This window comes from Vidua chalybeata, chromosome 1 (genome assembly GCF_026979565.1).
Source record: "Vidua chalybeata isolate OUT-0048 chromosome 1, bVidCha1 merged haplotype, whole genome shotgun sequence".
NCBI lineage: Eukaryota > Metazoa > Chordata > Aves > Passeriformes > Viduidae > Vidua > Vidua chalybeata.
In genome coordinates, this window is record NC_071530.1 from 10,652,378 (window position 1) to 10,674,272 (window position 21,895).

The 21,895-nt window shown below is 41.6% G+C and overlaps 2 protein-coding genes across 4 annotated transcripts; one reads left to right on the plus strand and one right to left on the minus strand.

The window, feature by feature from the left end:
- The first annotated feature begins 1,848 nt into the window (after positions 1 to 1,848).
- GTPBP4 (GTP binding protein 4) lies at positions 1,849 to 12,741 on the plus strand. The gene is made up of 17 exons (XM_053944120.1): positions 1,849 to 1,933; positions 2,580 to 2,750; positions 3,897 to 4,000; positions 4,078 to 4,214; positions 4,800 to 4,900; positions 5,277 to 5,369; positions 5,870 to 6,061; positions 6,150 to 6,215; positions 6,910 to 6,999; positions 7,402 to 7,512; positions 7,767 to 7,844; positions 7,953 to 8,004; positions 8,583 to 8,683; positions 9,552 to 9,749; positions 10,615 to 10,680; positions 11,879 to 12,013; positions 12,510 to 12,741. The coding sequence occupies exons 1-17, from the start codon at positions 1,886 to 1,888 to the stop codon at positions 12,660 to 12,662; spliced, it is 1,896 nt and encodes a 631-aa protein (XP_053800095.1). The 5' UTR covers positions 1,849 to 1,885; the 3' UTR covers positions 12,663 to 12,741.
- Positions 12,742 to 14,000: 1,259 nt separating this feature from the next.
- IDI1 (isopentenyl-diphosphate delta isomerase 1) lies at positions 14,001 to 20,137 on the minus strand. 3 transcript variants are annotated; one of them, XM_053944131.1, is made up of 5 exons: positions 20,031 to 20,137; positions 18,834 to 18,997; positions 17,741 to 17,833; positions 16,346 to 16,476; positions 14,001 to 15,790 (listed from the first exon to the last, which is right to left on the minus strand). In XM_053944131.1, the coding sequence occupies exons 1-5, from the start codon at positions 20,123 to 20,125 to the stop codon at positions 15,473 to 15,475; spliced, it is 801 nt and encodes a 266-aa protein (XP_053800106.1). In that variant the 5' UTR covers positions 20,126 to 20,137; the 3' UTR covers positions 14,001 to 15,472. The 3 variants fall into 3 exon arrangements, with proteins under 3 accessions (XP_053800106.1, XP_053800113.1, XP_053800122.1); XM_053944138.1 differs by having other exon boundaries at positions 18,834 to 18,994; positions 20,031 to 20,122; XM_053944147.1 differs by lacking the exon at positions 20,031 to 20,137 and adding an exon at positions 19,849 to 19,994.
- Between the last annotated feature and the right edge of the window lie 1,758 nt (positions 20,138 to 21,895).

The window sequence follows — 21,895 nt, forward strand, 5'->3', positions numbered from 1 at the left end:
CAGTGGGAACACACACACCCAGTCCAGATATTCCTGTGCATGTGTCCACCCACACAGAGCCTCGACACTTGGATCATTCTGGCCCCTTGGAGCCCCTGCTCTCCCAGTTGCAGTCACTGGGAGTGAGTTTGGAGTGGTTTGGGTTGGAAGAGACCTCAAAGATCATCTCGTTCCAACCCCCTGCCATGGGCAGAGACACCTTCTACCAGACCAGCTTGTTCAAAGACCCATCCAACCCAGCCTTGAACACTGCCAGGGCTGGGGCAGCCACATCTTCTCTGGACAACCTGTCCTGGGTCTCATCGCCCTCACTGTGAGGAATTTCTTCCTAATATATAACTTAAATTTCCTCTTTTTTCAGTTTGTACCCATTACTCCTTGTCCTATCACTCACTCACAAGCAGTCCCTGTCTGGCTTTGCTGTAGGCCCCCTTCAGACAGTGGAAATTTCCTATGAGGTTTCCACACAACCTCCTCTGAACAGCCCCAAGTTTCTCAGCCTGTTGAGTATGTGTGTATGCATGTACATGTACACTGACACACAGTGTGCATGTACCACAATCCCTCCAGTTCCTGGCACCCCCGAAACATGGCCACCATGGATCTCTGCCTCTTTTCCTGTGGCAGGCACTTGGCTTCTCACTCACGGGAGCAGAACAGAAAGCCCCCTCAATCTGGAAAATGGTCAGGAATGGAGTTTGGTTTAAAAGGGCAGACTGTAGCGATAGGATGTGCAGGGTATGAGCAGACATTTGTACTGACCATGGTGTGCTGCCAGCCTCTTTTATCCCCTTTTCTCTCCATTTCCCCACACTTTTCAACTCCCTTATCAACATTAATCCCTTGGTCTTCACAGCTTTCATTCTTGCTCTAAACATCCCATCTTTCAAGACATTGAGGTACTGAATTGTGTCCAGAGAAAGGCTATGGAGCTGGAGCAGGATCTGCAGCACAGGTTCCATGAGGAGCAGCTGAGGGAGCTGGGGGTGCTTGGCCTGGAGAACAGGAGGCTCAGGGGGACCTTATGGCTCTCTACAACTCCCTGAAAGGAGGGAGCAGCCGGGGGGGCTCAGCCTCTTATCCCAGGCAACCAGTGACAGGACAACAGGACACAGTCTCAATCTGTGCCAGGGGCAGTTTAGGTTGGACATTAAGAAGAATTTATTCAGATGAAGGATGATCAGACACTGGAACAGGCTGCCCAGAGAGGCAGTGGAGTCACTGTCCCTGGAAGCATTTGAGGAAAGACTTAAGGACGTGGCAAAGTGGCATTTAGTTGACATGGTGGTGTTTGACTCAATGACCTCAGAGGTGTTTTCCAACCTAACAGATTCTGTGATTCCGTGATTCTTGCACAATCCCAGGTACTCTTCCAGGTATCCCGGGGTGATCCAGAGCTGTTCCTGGAGATCCATCTGGTGGGTGCCTCTCCTGGGCCACAGCACTGAGTGCCAGCTGTGACAGCCTGGGCAGGTCGCCACTCGCGGGCCCCGTAAGGCTTCCGGGGTCCCTTCCCCCATCCTTATTCTCTCTAGTATTAAGCTCCTTCGTGCTAATGGACATCAGCCTTTACTCATCGGTCACCACGGTGAGGGTGTATTGTGCCTCCTCGGCCCTACGGGGCTCAAGCCATGTCTGCCCCGGATCATCACAGCAGGAAGCGACGCTAGAACACTGCCCGCGGTCAGGTGCTTCTCTGGCAAGACCCGGACCCAACCCCAGGAGCCTGCCCACCCTCCACCTTCCCTCTCTCTCCATCCCTCTCCTCCTCCCCTCCCTTTCTCCCCCTCCCTGTTCCGGCCGGGCCGGGCCGGACGCGCGCATCTCTCGCGAGAGCCGCGGGCGCGCTCCCTTTCCGGCGCGTGGCGCGGCGCTGGCGGTGGCCATGGCGCTCTACAACTTCAAGAAGATCACGGTGGTTCCGTCTGCCAAGGTACGGCCGCTCTCCCCCGTTCCTGCCTCGGCCCTTGCTTCTGCCCTCAGTGCCCTCAGCACCGGGCCGTCCCTCCCGTTCCTCCCGCTCGGCGGCTTCCGAGGCCCGCGCTGCCCTCCTGCCCCTTCCGCTGTACCGGCGTGGTGTCGGCCTTCGCCTCCTCCCCCTCCCGCGGGAGCTGTGGACTCGCCCGTGCTGGTGCTGCTGCGGCCGGCGGCCCGTACCATGTACAGTGTCGGGGGGGTCCTGTCAGCATCTTGGGCAGGGATCCTTAACACTGCGCTGTCCCTCACAAAAATCCCTCTTGTTTCCCAAACCTGCCTCATACCGAAACTCATTGCAGCGTCTTGCTTCAAAATAAAGTCCTCTGCCAGTCAGAGGAAGGGGTTTTAAATTAAGCAGGGTGAAGGGAGGTCCCCGCAGGCCTCGGTCTGGCTGGGGCGGCTGGGCCGGGGGCAGCCCGCGGTCCATTGGAATAGAAGCTGGACAGGGAACGGGCAAACTACTTATTCCTGCCTGCCCTAAAACATACGTGTCAAACTGTGCATGCACTTCACTCGTCAGCGTCCTCCTCCACCAAAACAAAATTGTTGCCTTTACAAGAACATGACATTTTGTATCATTAATCATGTTTCCTCGCTTGCAGGACTTCATAGATTTGACATTGTCAAAGACTCAGCGAAAGACCCCAACTGTCATTCATAAACATTATCAAATCCATCGGATTCGACATTTTTATATGCGAAAAGTCAAATATACTCAACAAAATTACCATGACAGACTCACGCAGATCTTAACAGATTTCCCGAAATTAGATGTAAGTGTTTTCTCATTTGCTGATTTCTCTGTGTAGACAATTTGGCTGATTTCAAGTAGATCTTACTGTGAGTAGTAGGCAAAACCTGTACTGCAAAATTAGTATGTTCCTGTGAAGAAGTGAAGTTTAAGTTGTGGAGGTGGATGGTCGTTAAAGGCTGGATTTTACAAGCTTTTAGCTGATCAGATAGGTTTGCCAGAAGTTGCTTTTAAATTAAAACAAAATGTGAGGGGTTTTAAGTATATTGTATCTGCTTGTTTCTTCTGTGTGTATGCATACGGGAATTGTACTTATGTTTAGTCTTCCTGAGAAAATACCAAGAAATATAACATATCATATTGCTTTCCATCTTCAGGAGTTAATTTGACAACATAAATGTTGCCCTCGGCCCCATAAAGGGTAGGGTTAGAAACACATTATTAACTTCAATAACTGCAACTGTATCCATGTCCCAGTAGGACTTTTTTATGGGCAGTTTTCTGTTCAGACTGAAATTATTCACCTATTAAATTGTTTTTTTTGATAATTTCATACCCATTGAGTGTTGCTCCAGAATTCCCAGAAATATCTTCCGGTGTTTTTTTTAACATCACATGGTGAAATTTCTTCAGGTAAATACATAGGTAGCCGAAATACTCTACTTAAAAGATTTGTACCGGAGATTCCACTTCCTTGAAAAGTTGAGGATTTATTTGAGCATTAAAAAAACCCGTTTTGTCCAGTCTTGTATAGAATTTCATGCAGCACTCAGAAAAGAAAAGGGATTTATGGTATTGCTATATTTCTGCTATAATATGAATTTCCTTTCAGAGGCAGTTTCTGTTGGCTACTTGCAGTTTTTTACTTGGAAAAAAAAGAGACTTCAAAATTGTAATACGAAGTATTTTAGAAAGCAGAAAATCAAATGGAAACTCTGTTTGAATAAGTCAAAGATGTGCTTGGAGAAGAAATTCAGAGGAATTAAGATTCATGCATTTAATGACCAAGCAGATTATTTTTCTAACATAAGATAGTAATAAAAATTGTTTGGCTTTTGGTGTCATTTGTGTTGCTGTACTGGAGCAAAATAAAAAAAGAACTTATGTGCAAGAAACAGTAATTTTAGAGTAAGAAACTATGAGACTTACCATCATGCATTTGTTTTAGGATATTCATCCTTTTTACGCGGACCTGATGAATGTTCTGTATGACAAAGATCACTACAAGTTGGCTTTGGGGCAGATCAACATTGCCAAGAATCTGATTGACAAGTAAGGGGCGTTGATTTCTCTGGTTTTGCACGTGCCTGGTGGATTGTTGGCTGAATTCTGCTTTCCTGTGCCCGCAGTGTGGCCAAGGACTACGTGCGGCTGATGAAGTACGGCGACTCTCTGTACCGCTGCAAGCAGCTCAAACGGGCGGCCCTGGGACGCATGTGCACCATCATCAAGAGACAGAAACAGAGCCTGGAGTATTTGGAGCAAGGTTGATGTTACATATGGGCTAAAAAATGCATTGGATATAAAGTTTATTACACTTAGTAGCAGAAGATTGTGTTTAGTACAGGTTACAGATCCAGGAAACACAGGAACAGTTTTAAAATCCCCAAATACTTAGTGTTTATTTTTCAACAAAATAGTTTTCTGTTTGAATATTTATTAAGCCTTATGGTATTACTAACAGTGATAAAACTTTTTTCTTTGTTTAAAAGTCACAGGCATGCTTTTACTTACCATTCTTTTCACTAACATATATGTGAAAAACGTTGCTAAAGATTTTGCAGACATTACTCCTTACTTCAGACTTATTAGTCCTTCAGGTTACGTTGCCTGATTTGGTGGAGTCATTCTAGCTGTAAGACTAGCTGGTCTTCATTTCTTAAATATTTCTTAAATTTTATTTTTGTTGTATGTAGGTACTTGTGGAGTCTTCAAACTATTACATACTTTCATGAATTATTATATCAGAAATGTTACTGATTTTTAGTTAAACAATTCAGCATATGTATAGTTATTCCATCTCAGTAAAACTTAAATCAGGGATACTTAAAAAATCTTTTTAACATTTCAGTACGACAGCATTTGTCTCGTTTGCCAACCATTGATCCCAATACACGAACTCTTCTGCTGTGTGGCTACCCAAATGTTGGGAAATCCAGCTTTATAAATAAGGTATGTGAGTGGTTTTTCCATAGAAAATATTGAGATACAATTTAATTAAAATAAGGTAACTTCTGAACAATTTGATTTAGTTGTGGCTGTGTCTGATGTGAGTAGTAGCAAGTTCAAATGTGTGAGTAGAGGTTGAATGAAATTCCTGAAGGTATAAATGGAAAGTGTTGATAGATTTCACTCTTAAAAATCCTTCTCCAAAATAGCATCCCATTAGCATATTTTCTGATAGATACTTGCCGAGAAGCTAGAATAACCAGTTTTTAGCTTTTTTTTTTTTTCCCTGTAGCAAAGGAAGTGTATTATAGTTTAGGATATACTACTTTCAACTTCAGGAAATTTTAAATAAATATGTGTGACTAAATCTTGTTTTAAGGTTACAAGAGCAGATGTAGAAGTGCAGCCTTATGCCTTTACCACGAAATCTCTCTTTGTGGGACATATGGATTATAAGTATCTACGTTGGCAGGTAAGAACTGTTACTATTTTGCAGTTTCTTGAAAGAGTGAGCTGGTTATAGCCTGATTTGCGTTTTTGCCATGGCAGCTGCATTTTTGTTTCTTGATGAGACAGTCTGTGTGTGACAGCTGCTGTGCAAGGTGCAGTGTGAAAGCAGCAGTCAAAACCTGTTCCAAAAATGTACATGCATGGGTGTGTTTTCGATTGGAGGGAAGATGGGAAATGGAATTATTGACTAAAGCCAGATCACTTTTTATCACTCTCAAATTCTGGGCCAGGTAAGGACAGCATTTTCCCTTCCTCTGCAATACTTGGGGTGTTGGTTATGAAACCTCATTCTTCTTCCATTTCTACATTTTCACATTCTCAGTTTGGCAGAGCTCACAGTTCTATTTGTGACTGAAAGGAAAAACTGCTGCCATCTTAAAAAAGACAATATTGATTGAACAATCAAACACGTGTTCTGCAATAGCTGATCAGTAACACCTGGTTTAATGATGTTAATTTTAGGTAGTAGACACTCCTGGTATTTTGGATCACCCCCTGGAGGACAGGAACACCATTGAGATGCAGGCTATCACTGCCCTGGCTCATCTGCGTGCTGCTGTGCTCTACGTGATGGATGTGTCTGAGCAGTGTGGGCATAGCCTGGAGGAGCAGGTGGAGCTCTTCAGAAATATTAAGCCATTGTTTGCTAACAAGGTGAGTTTCTTTCACATTATTAACAAACCCCACAGATTTATAACATGGTAGCTTGAATTAAGATTTTTTTTTTTTGCCTTTTTATCAGCCACTTATAATTGTTGCAAACAAATGTGATGTGAAGAGGATTTCAGAACTTCCTGAAGAGAGTCAGGTTAGGATAATTCTCTCACCTCTTTGTCTTCTGATGTTTACAGAAATGTGTGTGCATTGTGGATGGTTATAATTTTTATTGGGCAAAATATTTTACATGATCATTTCTTTATTGAACTGCTCTAATAGTGCAGTGGAAGGTGGCTTTGCAGGTCTCGACCCCGTCTTTCTTTAGTACTGTCTAATGTAGTCCTTGCCTGAATATTGTGAATGCCAGAAAGCAGGTTCTTAATGGTTTCAGAAATCTCTGATGGTGTGAGAACTTTCAATTACTGCTTTAATTGGAAGTTAGACATTATTTACTTGATAATCCTTTCAGTGACAGTTAGGCACAGTGAGCACTAGACTCAAGAGGTCTTCCTGAACAGTTGCAATAAAAAGTCCTGCAGGCTTAATTCAATTGTATCTACAGGCTAAAAAACATAGAATTTGTGTTTCTCTCACTCTTTTTTTCTTTTTCCCTTATGGGTCATTTATAGGTGCCTTTTAAAAAGTAGTTATTTGCTTATAAAATAAGAAAGAGATTAAATAGAACTGTAATTGTAAACTTTCCATCATCTTTTTCAAAACACCTTCTAATAAAATAGTAACGCATTGTATGTATTGATATTGGATTAAAATTTCTGGTGTTAATGTATTGTGGTATATTAAGAAATCACAGGAGGTCATTATTTGGGTAAATTTTTCCATTTTAGAAAATATTTGAAGCTTTTGAAACAGAAGGATTTTCTGTAATAGAGACAAGTACGCTAACTGAAGAAGGTGTAATCCAAGTTAAAACAGAGGTAGGTGCATTCTCTTAGTTTCATCCCAAATGAACAGCTAACATCTTGCTTCACTTGTATGAGTTTAAACTCAGTTAGACTGCATTATAGTGACAAACTTTAATAATGTTTTCCCTGTTGCACCGCAGTGAGCTTGGGTGAAAATGGAAAATAATGTAATAATAAGTTTTTCTTTAAATTGTGATTTTTTTCTGAGTCCTGTTAAAAAAATACATATCTGCACATGCATCTTCCTGTGATGCTTTTAACATAAAATAATTTGATGCTTTCTTGAGCGTTAGAAGTATAAGACAAAAAGAGAATAAGATATGAAGCCAGATACTTGGGAATGCATGCCTGCAGTGTTATTTAAACATCTGAAAGGCTTTGTTCCTTACCTTACCTTGCCATGTGCACTTTCAGGCCTGTGACAGACTGTTGGCCCATCGTGTTGATACTAAAATGAGAGGAAACAAAGTGAATGAAGTACTGAATAGATTACACTTGGCCATGCCAAACAAAAGAGATAACAAGGTAGGCTACATGTGTGCACTGTTTAGTGTATTTCCCAGTACTTCTTAAGTAGGATAAGAATTCTGTCATTGTTAATCTGCAAACAGATTCAAATGCTGAAGTTTTCTAATTTATTATCTGTAAGTGCCTTTCCTGGTGGGAGCTTGGGATTTTGTATTCTTCAGAAATACATTACAGTGCAGCTGGTGATTTATAGCAGTGTAAAAAAATTGATGTGAACTTTTCCTTTTTTTATTGGGGTGGATTTATTCCAGGAGCGACTGCCTTTTATACCTGAAGGAGTAGTAGCTCGTAAGAAACGCATGGAAGTAGACACTCCCAAGAGGAAGTTGGTAAGTGGCATCTCTAAATCAGGAAATCAGCAGCTGGATTTTAAATTTGCTGTGTTAGTCCATAGCTTCTAAATTAGATGGTATCTAAAGCCATGTATGTCTTTGCAGGAGAGAGATATTGAACTTGAAATGGGAGATGATTATATTTTGGATCTGCAGAGTAAGTATTAAATAAGAATTGGTATGACCATTATTATTACTAAACAGTAATGTGTGGCTATTTCAGCCTTAAGGGGGAGTACCTAAACCTGACTCCTTTCAACTAATTGCCAGTGTCACCATTTCATTGCATACTATCCTTCTGTTCCAGAACTGGTGATCTTTAGTTATGTGTTTTGTGATGTTACTCAGTTGTTTCCTATTTTGGAGTCACAGACATGAAACAGCTGGTCTGATGATTCAAGTGATTTTTTTTCTTTCCATTCTGTATTGTAGTTCATTAATTTTTGATGCTCTCTTTGTTCAGAAAGTATCAATATGAGAGAGAACTGCATATATTGTGTTTCAGCTGGGTTTTTGTTGCCTGGTGTGTCTTGGGGCAGTGAGTGATGCCATAACTGAGCAATCTTTGGCAGTAGGATGGAGATCAGAAATATTTCTGAATATAGCAGAGGTGCTGCCAAAGTCTTAGGGATAGGGTACTTCTTTTGTGTGTGTGGTCTGAGTGTTGTTTTTTGTCATGAAACATTCTTTTAAATTAATTTTTGTCTCTTTATCAACTTTTATTGTATTTTTAAGAATACTGGGACTTAATGAATTCATCTGAGAAATATGATAAGATTCCAGAGATATGGGAAGGCCATAACATACTTGACTACATTGATCCTGATATAATGAGAGTGAGTTTTCCATTTATTGCTTTATACTTTTCTTTCCTCTTTCTTTCTTATTTGTTTAAAGTCCGTTACTATTTATAGATTAAAAACAAATCGTGTATTGTGAGAACCTCTTCTTGTTTTGCATTGTCTGCACTTGTCATGGGAAAAGAGACTAGTTTTTGAGTGATAAAGGACAGAATTTCAGAAGAATGGAAAATTGCTTCAGCTTGTCAGAATGATGGTGATCTCATCTGTTCCATTCTAAAATATGAGGTTTGCACTAGAAGTTATATTTCTTTGTTCTTTGACTACAGCTACAGGAATATAGCTATCAAACTTAATGTATTTTTAATAATATGAAGTTCATCCATCAGATTTATGTCTATGGAGGAAATGGACTGAATGCTCAATTTGTAACATTTTTATTTAATAATAATCACTGTTTGGATTTCCTGCTGGTTGTTAAGGAGGAGTGGTGAGTGCAGCCCACGGAGCCTGCCAGTTATGCAGCTGGGTTCCTGTGAATTGCTGGTGTTCTGGACTCATGTTGAATGTCCGAAGAGAAGGGTTTTTTCAGAGTCTGTTTCCAGAAATGGCACAGCAAGCACAGCTCACAGGACAGTACAGCTGCTTCCACACACTGGGCAGCTTTGGGCAGCCACACAAATTTAGCCAAGTGATAATGTGGAGTCTGCATTAGTTTGCACAGCAGTGTGTTCATGGTTTCACAGTAATCTCTGTCACCAGCCCCATTAGTGTGGTTATCAGGTAATGTAGTTCCTTCTTTGAAGGGCCTATGTGCTGTCATGGCCCAGGATCATGTACAAATGTAATGTTGAGGATCCTAATTCAAGGATCTGATCTCCATTTTACCTCTTCAAAATCTAAGAAACTGGAAGAATTGGAGAAAGAAGAAGAGCTGAGAGAAGCTGCTGGAGAATATGACAGTGAACCAGAAAGTGAAGATGAAGAAATGATGGAAATCAGACAACTGGCAAGGAAGATACGAGAAAAGAAGAAACTGAAAATCCTGCAGTCAAAGGAAAAAGATGTTCATGGTCCAAGGATGCCTAGAACAGCTAAAAAGGTGAGTGTTGAACATGTTCTGTAAAAAAACCTTGCTGCTATGTAACAGCATCATAAAAGCATGTATCACTGTCAGGTAATGGAACTGATGGCTTTTGTTCATACTTGGCCCCTTCGCTGCTCCCTTCCTTCTGTTCTCCCAGGAGTTCTGGTTGCTGCTTAGCTGAGGAGGGATAGTAACCCTTTTTTTTTTTTGTGTGTGTCACATAAGTGAGTCTTGTGTAAAACTCCATTTATATTGCAGAAAAGGTTTTTAATAATATGATTCAGTTTGTTTAACTGGGTTGTTTCATTGTATATTGTCTGTTTGCTTTAAAATCAAAGAATAACAAGAATTAGACAATTACTGAAAATCACAATCATGTAAAACTTGTTCTGGAAAAGGTGATGTGTCTTTTTAGTAGCCAGGTATCATTCTTTCTGATGGCAGAGTCTCTTCTGACCAGTCCAGGACAATTGCAAAGTAATAAACTGGTAACTAGACATTCTGAGAAGATGAATCTAGCTGCTTTTGCCCCTAAGATCTCCTACCTTCTCCAGAGTGTGTGCCTTTTGGGAGAAAAGGAAACATTTTTGACCAAACAGCTTCTCCTTGTCAGCTTCCCCCAAAAAAGGCAAACTAATTTACATGATCTTTAGGAAATGTTGGGCCATTGGAGTCCTGTGAATCAGAATTTATGGGTGCAAAAAAAATAAATAGTAAAAAATGAAATGTGAAGGTAGGATGTCAATAACCTGCTTGTGGATATGATAAAGCCAGAAATATATAGTGAATATAATGGACTTGTGGTGTTTTATTGAGACAGAAAGTCAGGTGGAAGGATTTTTTTTTTAATAAACATGTTTTCTTAACTGTATTTTTACAGGTCCAGAGGAAGGTGTTAGAGAAAGAAATGACTGATCTTGGACTTGACATGACTAATAAGGATGATGTAAGTTTTTGCTAATTAAACATAATATTTGTCTAAAAGAGACTTAGATTTCTTTGAGCACGGTTGAAAAGCTTATTATAATTGGCACAAGAGAGAGGTGGGGTCTATTAAGGGTGAATTAGGAATTACAGATGAGGCGGCTGGTACTGGAATTTTTTGAGTAATGTGATCAAAACAGATTGTATAAGCTGGAAAACTAACATCAAAAATCATATATGCATGTGCACTGCTTCCTTGGAATTTGTGTAGGATTCAAGAACAGGCTTAGCTAAGCATACTTCTTAATTATCAAGTCTGCTTTGTTGGATGAGACTCGACTATGTCAGAAATAGTAATAGTGACAGATCAGGCCTATCTTTTTATAGTTCATTAATTCCATGAGCTGTAATTGAAGTTTTTGAGGGCAGCTGGCATCTTTAAATGTAAGGCAGATAAAGTACTTCATCAGAGACTGGCCTTCAGGAGACATTTTATTTTAACAGAAATTTAAAAACCCCAAAACATTTTTTACAGCAAATCCAGCAGTATTACAGCTCCCTGGATCTTGAGATCTCTAAGTCTTTAGCTAAATAACGAGTTAGGAAACTGTCAACATTGCACATCTGAAGCAAGCATTTATGGTTCTGAGAGCTGCCATGCCATGTTGATGTAGGAGCCATGTAGGAATGTAATACTTATGCTATAACATAACATGACCAGTCTCCATGTCTGAAATTCTTCAGGGCTATGCCCAGTGCACAGAACATTAATCAGGGTAGGTTTCATCATTGCTATTTTGCTGTTGCAAAATTGCTTAAGCATTGCTATCCATTAATTTGTATCTTTTTATTGATTACTTATGAGTCTACTCCACCAAAAGAAAAAAGCCATTTAGTAATTGTGGAGGAAAAAAAGCTAATATTCACTGAAATATGAGTGTTCCTGTAGGACAGAGAGGCAGTGACCAACAACTGTCAAGGTCTTTATGTTACTATGGAATAACCAATATAATTTATCACAGCAATCCACTTCCTGTTTTTCCTATTACTCTGATTAGAAATGAGCTGGTTGTTTCTGACTTTAAAGGTTAAATGATGCTACTGTGGAATAGCCAATATAATTTATCACAGCAATCCACTTCCTGTTTTTCCTATTACTCTGATTAGAAGCGAGCTGATTGTTTCTGACTTTAAAGGTTAAATGATGTTTTCAATTTCAGGCACATTACGTGAGGAGGTCACGCAGCACCACGAGGAAACGTAAACGCGATGAGTCTGAAACGCCCAAGTCGGTGTCGCGCAGTCGCAGCTGCTCTCGCACACCACGGGATGTGTCTGGCCTTCGGGATGAAAAGGTTTGTTATTTACCTGTATTTACTTGTTTGGCAGCTCAACCAGCATGATTGTACCTAGACCAGCTCCTGGGAGACTTCAGAGTAGGCTGGTTATGTTTGTCCAGAGTTTGTGTTTGGTCTCCCTGCAGCTTGATCATCTTTTCATTTGGACTCTGTTTCTCTACTTCCTTCTTACAAATAACATGTAATAATATAGACCAAAGAAGTACATTTTAATTCTTGTCTCTAAATGTAAGTCTGAAGAAAAAATTCTGCAAACTGTGGTTCTATCTTTAGTAAGTGAGGAATTCAGGGATAGCATGATCCTGTGTTAGTGTACTGGAAAGTTTTGCTAAGAAGGGTTAGTGTCACTTTGATAGTGTCACAGTGATGCTGCTCTAGAGTTGGTGTTAATGTCCTTGATAAAACCATCCAGCTTAGTGGGTTTTTTAAAGGTAAAGCTTGTTACCTGAGTTACTCAGGAAGTTACTCTGCATCTTTGTTTGTTTCTAAATAGATGGTGAAGAAGGTTAAGATCATGGCAAAGAAAGCTCAAAAGAAAATGAATCGCCTGGGCAGGAAAGGAGAGGCAGACAGGCACATATTTAACTTGAAGCCAAGACATCTGCTGACTGGGAAGAGAAAATCTGGTAAAACACAGAGAAGATAAGCAGTCTTCTGGATCAAAATTAAAAACTGATAAAAAAAAAAAACAAATTCAAAATCAAAATTAAATTTCTTAAAACTAATTTCTAGTCGTCATCTTTTTTAGTAATACTTGATATTTAAGTGTGTGTTTTGTGTTAGTGCTTATGATACTTCAAGTTCAGTATTTCAATACCTTGATGTTGCACTTCCAAGAAATACCATGAGAGAAATTTCTCAGTTCTAGTGGCAGAAACCATTTATAGACAGACATAAAAAAATACTTTCTTCCATATTCTTATTCTTGACTTTCATGTATCAGTAAAGTGTTTATATTTCTATAAAAACCTAATTTAAAATGAGGTTAAATCTAGAAATGTGAACATTTTGTTAAACTACCATTGATAAAAAATGCCTGGGTTCAGTAAGGTTTGGATTGCTGCATGCAGGTAATCCTTTGTGATGAGTTTATGTTGCTGGTGAAGGCTGAAACGGGTGGGAAAGTAACAGGAAAGCATCAAGAACTAGACAAAGTTTGCTGCCACTTTACTGAGATCCAGGGTGACTGGAGGAGAAACTGCAGTTCTAGTAGTGACCTGCAGCCTGTAATAACCTAATACAGCAGGGGTAGGGAAGGTTACACCTTGCAGCCTTGAATATTTCAATTAATATATTTCAGATACATAGAGAACAAGGATCAGACTGAAATTTTGTGCCAAGCACATGCTACTGTTATCCTTGGCTTAGCAAGACATTTTCTCTTCATGATCTGATAAATAAAATTCTACTCAAGGCAAAATATATTATCATATGTGAAATACTTTCTTTTTGTCCCTACTTGGTCAATGGTTATGTAGAGGTTTGCAAAATGATACATTATAAATGTATTTCTTGGAAAGTGCACTTCAAAGCCATGTTAAAAAAAAAAGAGGGGGGGGGAAGAAAGAAACCTCAAATCACTACTTTTTGAAATACAGCCAGTAACTGGCTTTCAGATGTCAGCTTTTGCAGCATGTGTAAATTGATAGAGTTTCACTCATCTACTTTGTGTAATAAATTCAGAATTAAAGCATACTGTAATGCCACAAAGAAGACCAAGGTCAAGAAAAACTTCTGAGGGACTTAGAGGACCTGTTAAGCAAAGCTTTTCTTTCAGCTTCTGTATGCACAGGGCTTCTACTTCAAGATCTGTTTTGCCAGCTTTTGCTCCAAGCTGAACTAGAAAAACAGCTTTTTCTGCTGCCCTGTCCATATCATGCTGCTTCAGTGGTGTTTAATGGACAGGGTGCTGCTTAAGAGTGTGGCAACGACACATTATTCTCCATGTGGCTTCACATCTGAAAAGAAAACAACAGTCCAAGGGTTTAGGCAAGGTGTTTTAATTATAAAGTTAGATTTAAGAAGTATTTGAGAACTTCTCCATTGCCTACAGCTGGCTATCATGGCTAATTGCACAGAATTCAAGCGAGCTGCTACATCACATCACTGTTCCCTCACCTGATATTATTTGCTTTGAAACAATACATCAGTTCTGGCCAATACACCACAAACTTGGCTCTAAAACCTCAAAGTGTTGAACTACTGGAGGTGCTGGTACAAGGAAGCTTCAGTGCTGCAGTCATAATATGGATGAGAAAAAAAAAACTTTGACCACGGAAAAAGTTAGTTTTGCCCCGAATCCAGACAGAATCCTTACAACCATGTTTACTTGTAATGATAAGTGGTATGGCAAACATCCTATTTCATCAGGCTCTGGGAGAACTTAAAAACTAGTTTGAGTAGTGTGCTAACAGAAGAAAGCACAAACTTTTTTGAGGACCCTCCATCCCCCCCATCCATAATTAAAATTGAAGCACCCTTGAGTATTTGTCTTATTGAAAAAAGCCTCCTAAGTTACTAGTAACTGATTGACTGCAAGATCAAAAAGGATTAGCTCTGGTAATTTCTAATTAACTGACATCAAGACCGAGTGTTAGCTCACAAACTGTCAGTCTTGAATTTTGGGGTTCAGTGGGTTTGAGTTGTCTGGGAATGACTATTACAGGAAAAGAAAAGCTCTTGTATCAAGATGCCTTGTTTCCTGGAAAATGGAGAAGAGCCATTTAGTGCACATCCTGTCTCCAAAGACAGACTACTGACATTAGACAGGTACCATTTACATTTGCTGTAATTAACTTTTTTTTTTTAATTTGAGATGTCCAGTATTCAACCATCAACTAATCAGAAAAGCCTGGTGGGGGAAAAAAACCCAAACACTGTTTATTATCTAAAGCTTTAGATGTCAGCACTTCAAAATCAAACTTACTCCACACAGGCAATCCAATTACTTAAGCTTTTATGGGTTTGGTTAATTATAGAGTACAGTAGCTGAAGAGATTTGCTTTCTGCAATTAAAAATAATCCTGATTACTTTGAATTGTTTTTTTCTTCTGGCAATTGGTCTTCTCAACATCACAGCAGAGCCCACAGTCATGTGTAATCACTGTTTAAGGCGTGGTTAAGCTCAGTGGGAACACCCCAGTCCAGGAGGTGCCTGGGCTCCCTCCCAGGTGTGCAGGGCACACAAGGGCCGAGGATCTTTCACCAGCAATGGAGGAAGAGGAACCCAGGGGTTTCATGCTACTGTTACCCATTTCACATGAGATCTTAACAGGCCCAAGAGAACCAAGGATGAGGGGGAAGAGGTGACAAAGACAGAAGAAAAAACACTGGCTATGACATCTATAAATTAAACATGCTCCATGTGGACCAAGTCTCTGCATGTACATCATGATTTATCAGTGTTAATGAGACAACACATCACTGCTAGCCTTCAGCACCTTTTATGCCAGCTATTTACATTCGGTGTATTTTTTCATGCTCAACAAATTTTTTCAAGTTATTCAAGTTATCCCACCACTTAAAAAGAAAGGTCTCTGCTATCAGCTTGAACCATGGAGTAATCTTAACCTCATTCCTGGCAGCTTTGTCCAAGAGCTGTTTCAGTTCTTTCTGTGTCACATAGCAGTAGCTTTGGATCTCGTTGGGATCAGGATTCAGTGTCACATCCTTCTGCACAAATAAGATATAGTCTATCTCATGTTCTCCCCAGATGCCATCAGACTTGGCCTTGTAGTGAATTCGTGTCAGGTAGGAGATTTCTTCTGGAGGTACCTAAAACCAAAACACGTGTCAGAAGTGCTGCCAGATCAGAAGAATTGCACTGCTGGGCATTGCAGTACAACTTATCAGCTATTATCCTCTTCCTTAGAAATTATTTGTTCCCAGGTGTACAAATGCAATGCATTTTTTCACAAAGAATTACTAAGAAAAAAACCAATTTAAAGCAGTTTGATGGCATGAATTGCACAGCATTTCCCTAGCCAGACTCACCCTGTAATACTTGGAGTGTATTTCTCCTGTATGGTATGCTTTAAATAATGTTTACCAGACTTTTTTGCACACTCACTGAGCACTGGTGAACACAAACACTTGCACCTACCCCTCACTTCCCAAGGAAAAGACCTGACAACTACCTGAAGCCAAGGTCAGAACCATGTACTGACAGACCAAGTGTAACCCTGCCCTCCAGGGATCTCTGGAGGTTCACTCAGTTCTCTGCATCTCCAAAGAGAAGTTCATTTTTTGGTTTGAGGCTGACTCTGTCTGCCAGACACGGTCTCTAAACTGGCAAATGCTGGCAAGAATTCCTGTTTCTCCCTCCTTTACCTGCTCCATGGGAATTCCCAATTCTGCTTTCAGTCGTCTCTGTGCTGCTCTCCGAACACCAATGGCATCATTTTCTTCCAGTTCTTGTGGATGGCTTAGAGGGTGACTGCAGCAAGTGTTGGTAAAACAATCTGCAAGAAGTTCAATCAGTTCATTTTTGACACATATAAGGACCTGGGAAAAAAAAAAATCCAAAAAACCACAACACCAAAATGCCCCAGAGACAAAGGCTAGTTATTCAACGCATCCCAGCTTCATTTCTGTTTTGCAGAGAAGGGTTACAGAAAGAGGGTATTTACACCTCTTATTTTCCTTTACATATTTTGCACTGGGATTTGCCTCTGCCGAGCACTACTTTGCCAGCTAGTGTTTGATACACATGAGGACAGGCATTCTTGTCCTCAACACATCTACTTAGAGAGCCAGTCTGTAAAGACCTTGTTTATCTCTCAAATGCTAATTAAAATTGCTTTGGGAGTTCATATGTAACAGAATAATGAAAATATTCCCACAGCTTCAAGAACAGCTGTCAGTAAGTAGAATTAAATACAAAGTTTATACCTGTGTTTAAAGGACAACAATCCATACTCTGCTTTTCATTTTTTCCTTCTCTGCTAACCAGTCAAAATGCTCAAACATGGTTGTAGATATTTTATTTTAGATGCTTTTGATCTCAACTTTTATAGACAAAAGGTTGAAACATTCTCTAAAGTAAAGATGCCCTTGAAAAAAAGAAAAAGGTCTTCCTCCCTCAAGTTGGAAACACTTGATTTTGTTTTCCACTGAAAATTCTGGAACAAACAACTTCATGCTCCCTCCAGCATGCCTCATGTAAGCTGTTTCTATTTGATTCCCCTCCTTATTTGTATGCCTCTCCATTTGCACTTGACAGTAATAGTTCAGGAGTGTTCAAAAGTCATGCACTGCATGGTTGGGCCACACAGCCTCATTCTGGCAGAGTTAAACAAGTGCTTGTTAAGACAACACAGACAAAGGTACACAGATCTCCCAGGCACCAGGGCTCTGCTGCACATCAGATTTTACCAGTGCAATGGGACACTCTCCACAGCCACCAGAGCCATTTCTTCAACCCAATAAATGTCTTGCAGCAGAGGGGGTAAACACCACACCCTCTGCCCTTGCATGAACAGGATCAAACATGTCAGGGAACAACCATTTCCCAAGAACATCTATAACAATACACAAGCATTTCCATTATCTTATTTCACCCACAAGGTATTTTGAACTCTCAAAAGTATTGGAAGTATGTACTCTCTAAAGTAGTAAATTCTGAAACCTCTGAATGAGTTACACTGCAGAACTGGATTGACATATGTTTTTTAAAATATTGATTTAAATAAAACATTTATATAAATACAGTGTTTCAATACTAACCTGGAAATGTAATTTTTGCATTTGACCTCTGCTGCAGCAGCAGTTTATTTTCGGTATTAAATAAGAAAACACTGAAAGCTCGGTGCAGTAAACCTAAAAATAAGAAAACCCCAAACAAACAACAAAACTGAGATATTTAATAGAAGAGGAAAAAAAATATGAAGACAGTTAAGGGCTTATAATGGCCTCATGTTTACATAATCCAATTCAAAATTAATATATGTTAAAAACCAGTGATTTGATAAATAACTCAAAAGCTATTATTCAAGTTTCTCAGCTTATGCAAAATATGAAATTAGAAGAGTTCCTAGAACAAAAATGCAACAGAGGAGTTCTTCTAAACTCAGTCAGTTCACCATTCTGAATGTGCACATTTGGGCAAGCTTCCAAGGAGAACTTGGCACCCATAAATTTACAATCAAAAAGAGACAACTCAAAAATTCCTAAAAAACTGCATTTCAAGACCCTTCAAGAATTGCAAAAGCAGAACAAAAATAGGCTCCATTAAAAACAGTATAATTGCTGTTTTCTTCACCTTTTGAGTCTGTTATTCCTCACTCTTCAGGAAGATGCTTTCCCTAAGTACATAAAAAGAGGTCACACACTACCACGGGAGACTGTTGAATCTGACCAACCTCAATTAAACCCAAAATCAGTTAAACCCTTTCCTTCAAACCCTTAGCAGTGTTTGAAGAAGAACTCTGGGCAAACTACTTTAAAATGAAATCCTTTTCTACTTGAATAGAACTCAGCAAAGAAGCAAACAGCATTCTTTAGAAAAAGCTACACAGAACCAGGTATCCATAATAGGAAAAAATATTACTTTATGTTCAAAACGTGATTAAAAATATTTGTCAAGCTTGTATGTGCAATCACACATTTCTCTCCTTTGCAATTGCCTCCAATTGAGTGTTCCTCCATTCTCCAGAATTTTAACATTAGTTTATGCTGAGGAGGAGGGGCCTAAGGGGAGGTACTTGCTCTGGTTTGATCCAACACTCACCTGAGATCAAGGCTTTAATTTAATCATGGCTACGCTTCTGAAAATATTTAATCAACTTAATGGTTCCATTAGGAGATAAGCAAGCCGTACCTTTGTCAATGTTTTCATTCAAGTGACAGTTTTTCTTGGTCTCTGCTCCAATCTTATTGTCATTTTCATCAATAAGGATGCACATCTCTGCCAAGAGCTGCACCTGCTGCTCATCCAGGTGATCTGTGTTTACTTCAGGCATCCTGATGGTAGCACACGTTCTACTGAAGACAGACAATGAAGAGTCAGTCAGTAAAAACAACATCCATAAGGTTCTGGGCAGAGTGTGAGAAATAACCTAATGGCTTGTTTCTCTGACATGGTGTAAATGGCACACCAATTTTATTCTGAGAGGGTTTACATGCTTTTTGTTTCCTGAGATTTCTTATCCACATAGCAACACCTGGCAGGTGCTTGAAGCACTTTTATTTCTCAGGAGGCCCTTGCAGCTGCTGCAGGGCAGCCATGCTGAGCCTATTATTTTTATGGGCTGTCAGTGGGAGGAATTCCAGTTCCAAAGCTCAAGCTGTGTACCAGCTCTGGCTGTTTTATAACACCAGGTATCCTGTCCACGAGGATTTCTCCTCTCTACAGTCTTTAAAGGCCAGGGAACAGAGTTTCAACACGAGGCACCTCCAAAGCAATACCTGCCCTGCCCCGAGCCTCTGGTGCCGCGGGTGTGCTCCCGGCAGCCCAAAGAATTCCTGAATGGGTCAGGTTGGAAGGGACCACAGGGGTCACCTGGTGACCTCCCTGCTCTGTCTGGGTCATCCCAGAGCACACGGCACAGGACTGCATTCAGACAGCTCTGGAGCATCCCCGGGGAGGGGGCTCCACACCGACTCCAGGCAACCTGTCCCACTGCACGGTCACCCACACAGGAAAGGAATTCTTCCTCACGCCCAGGGGCGAATGCCTGTGCATCAGTTTCTGCCCCTTGCCTCTTATTGCTCAGCAACGGGGAGCATCCCCTTCGCACTCTCCCATGAATATTTATAGATATTAACGATGTCTCCTCTCAGCTGTTTCTCCTCAAGGCTGAACAGACCCAGCTCCCTCAGCCTTTACTTCTGACCTTCCCAACCTTCGCTGCCTTCCGACAGACCCTCTCCAGGAGCTCCTCGTCTCTCGGGTACAGAGGAGTCCGGAACCGGACACAGAGTTCTGAATGCGCCCCGGCAGGGCTGAGGGGCAGGGTGGCCGCCCTCGGCCCTCTCGGCCGCTGTCCCCGTGCCCCGCTCTCCACTCCCCGCTCACCTCGCTGTCCGTGCGCTCGGCGCCCGCCGCTCTCCCCTCACGCCGGGGCCGCTCCGAGGGGCCGCGCTCCCGGCCCGGCGCAGCGCGCGCCACATCGCTCGTCACACCTCGCCCGCCAATGGCGCCGCCGCCCGGCGCTGACGTCACCGCATCGCCCGATCGCCCCACTGCGGCGCGGGGGGCGGTGCCAGCAGTGACAGGTCGGGGCAGCGGAGCGCGCGGCCAATCGCGACACAGCCCCGGAGCGGCGCTGGCCAATAGAGACAGGGAGCGGCGGCGAGCTGGCCAATGGGAGCGGGGCGGCGCGGCGGGCGGGCCGTGCCCACAGCCGGCACGGGAGAGGGTCGGGATCGGGATCGGGCTCCCTGAGCAGGGAGAAGCCTTTGGCTTCCGACAGGAATCACAGAATCAGTGAGGCTGTAAAAGGCCTCTGAGGTCATCGAGTCCGGACAGTGACCGGACAGTACCATGTCAACCAGACCATGGCACTGAGTGCCACATCCAGTCTTTGCTTAAACACCTCAGGGGACCGGGACTCCACCACCTCCCTGGGCAGCGCATTCCGATGTCTAAAGACTGAATATTTCTAACGTTCAGCGCTGCTTATGGTCTTTTCACCCACCCTCGAAAACCGAAGGACTGTGCCCAAGTACCGGCTCCCACAAATGTGCCGGTGTTTGTGGCAAGCAGTTCCAGCACCGAAGTTCTGCTCGGTTCTGGGGGTGTTTCAGGTGGGGCCATAAGCCCGGGACTGCAGAGTAACAGAGCTTTTTGGCACACTGCATGCTTGTCCTCGATCCGCAGTAGCATCCTTCGAGCTAAAGAGGTTGGGATTGTGCGGCACAGATCCAGCCTGTGGCGCCGGGAGCGGGGAATACCGGCTCCCCTCCTGCGCTGACAGCTACAGCTGCTGGGAAGCAGTTCTGTGCTAGTCAAGCTCTGGAACTGCCTGACTCAGCTCTTGAGGGGCAGAGAAAGCAACAAACATTCTGGGTAGCTATGGAGCACAGGCAAGATGTCAAGATGAACTGGTCAGATAGGGGAGTTTAGATATGCACAGATAAACTAAAATAACTTCAATACCAGCCTCTAGAAACTTCACACTACCATAGCTAAATACCTTCTCAGCAAGACTTTCGCTGGCTTATTGCTCCTCCACAGATTTGGTTTTATGACTGGATGCCATAAAAAGCCTAGAAATGACATTTAACATGTCTTGGAGGCATGGCTTGCTCTGATTCCCTCTCAGCTCAAGTTCCAGCATTTCAGTCTTGTTTGCTTGATTTTTCCTGTGAACAGGACAGATGGCCTGTCACTTAGTGATAGTGATATCATTAACAGCACAAATGTTCAAATGGACAGTTAATATTTTTCGGGGGGGGGGGGGGGGGTTGGGTTATCTTAGAGCATTCCTCTGTGCAGAGCTTGCTGAAAGAAAGAAGAGTGGAGGTGATTTGAGTGAAAGCCACTTGAAAGCATCAGAACACCAAAAGTGAAAAAAATAAAAAAAGGAAGACTGTAACAATGTGTTGGCTGCTACATATCCTTTTAACTACATAAAACATAACATTAGGTATTAATGTTAATATTGTGTTATTCATTAATAAACTACAAATGTAATGTTATCACAGGAATGTTGATAATAATATGTACTCTCAGAAAGGACAGAAATGTACACAGATTGCTTTTTATTGAGTTTACTTTTCATTACTTTACAGATTACTTATTGCTGAGTCACTGGCACAAAAGCACAGTAACTGGAGATATACTGATATATCTTCATAGATATACTGAGAACGTCCTTCACCACATTAATCACTTGCTTGTTTCATTGTTCCAGATTAAAAAAAAACTCAAACAAAACT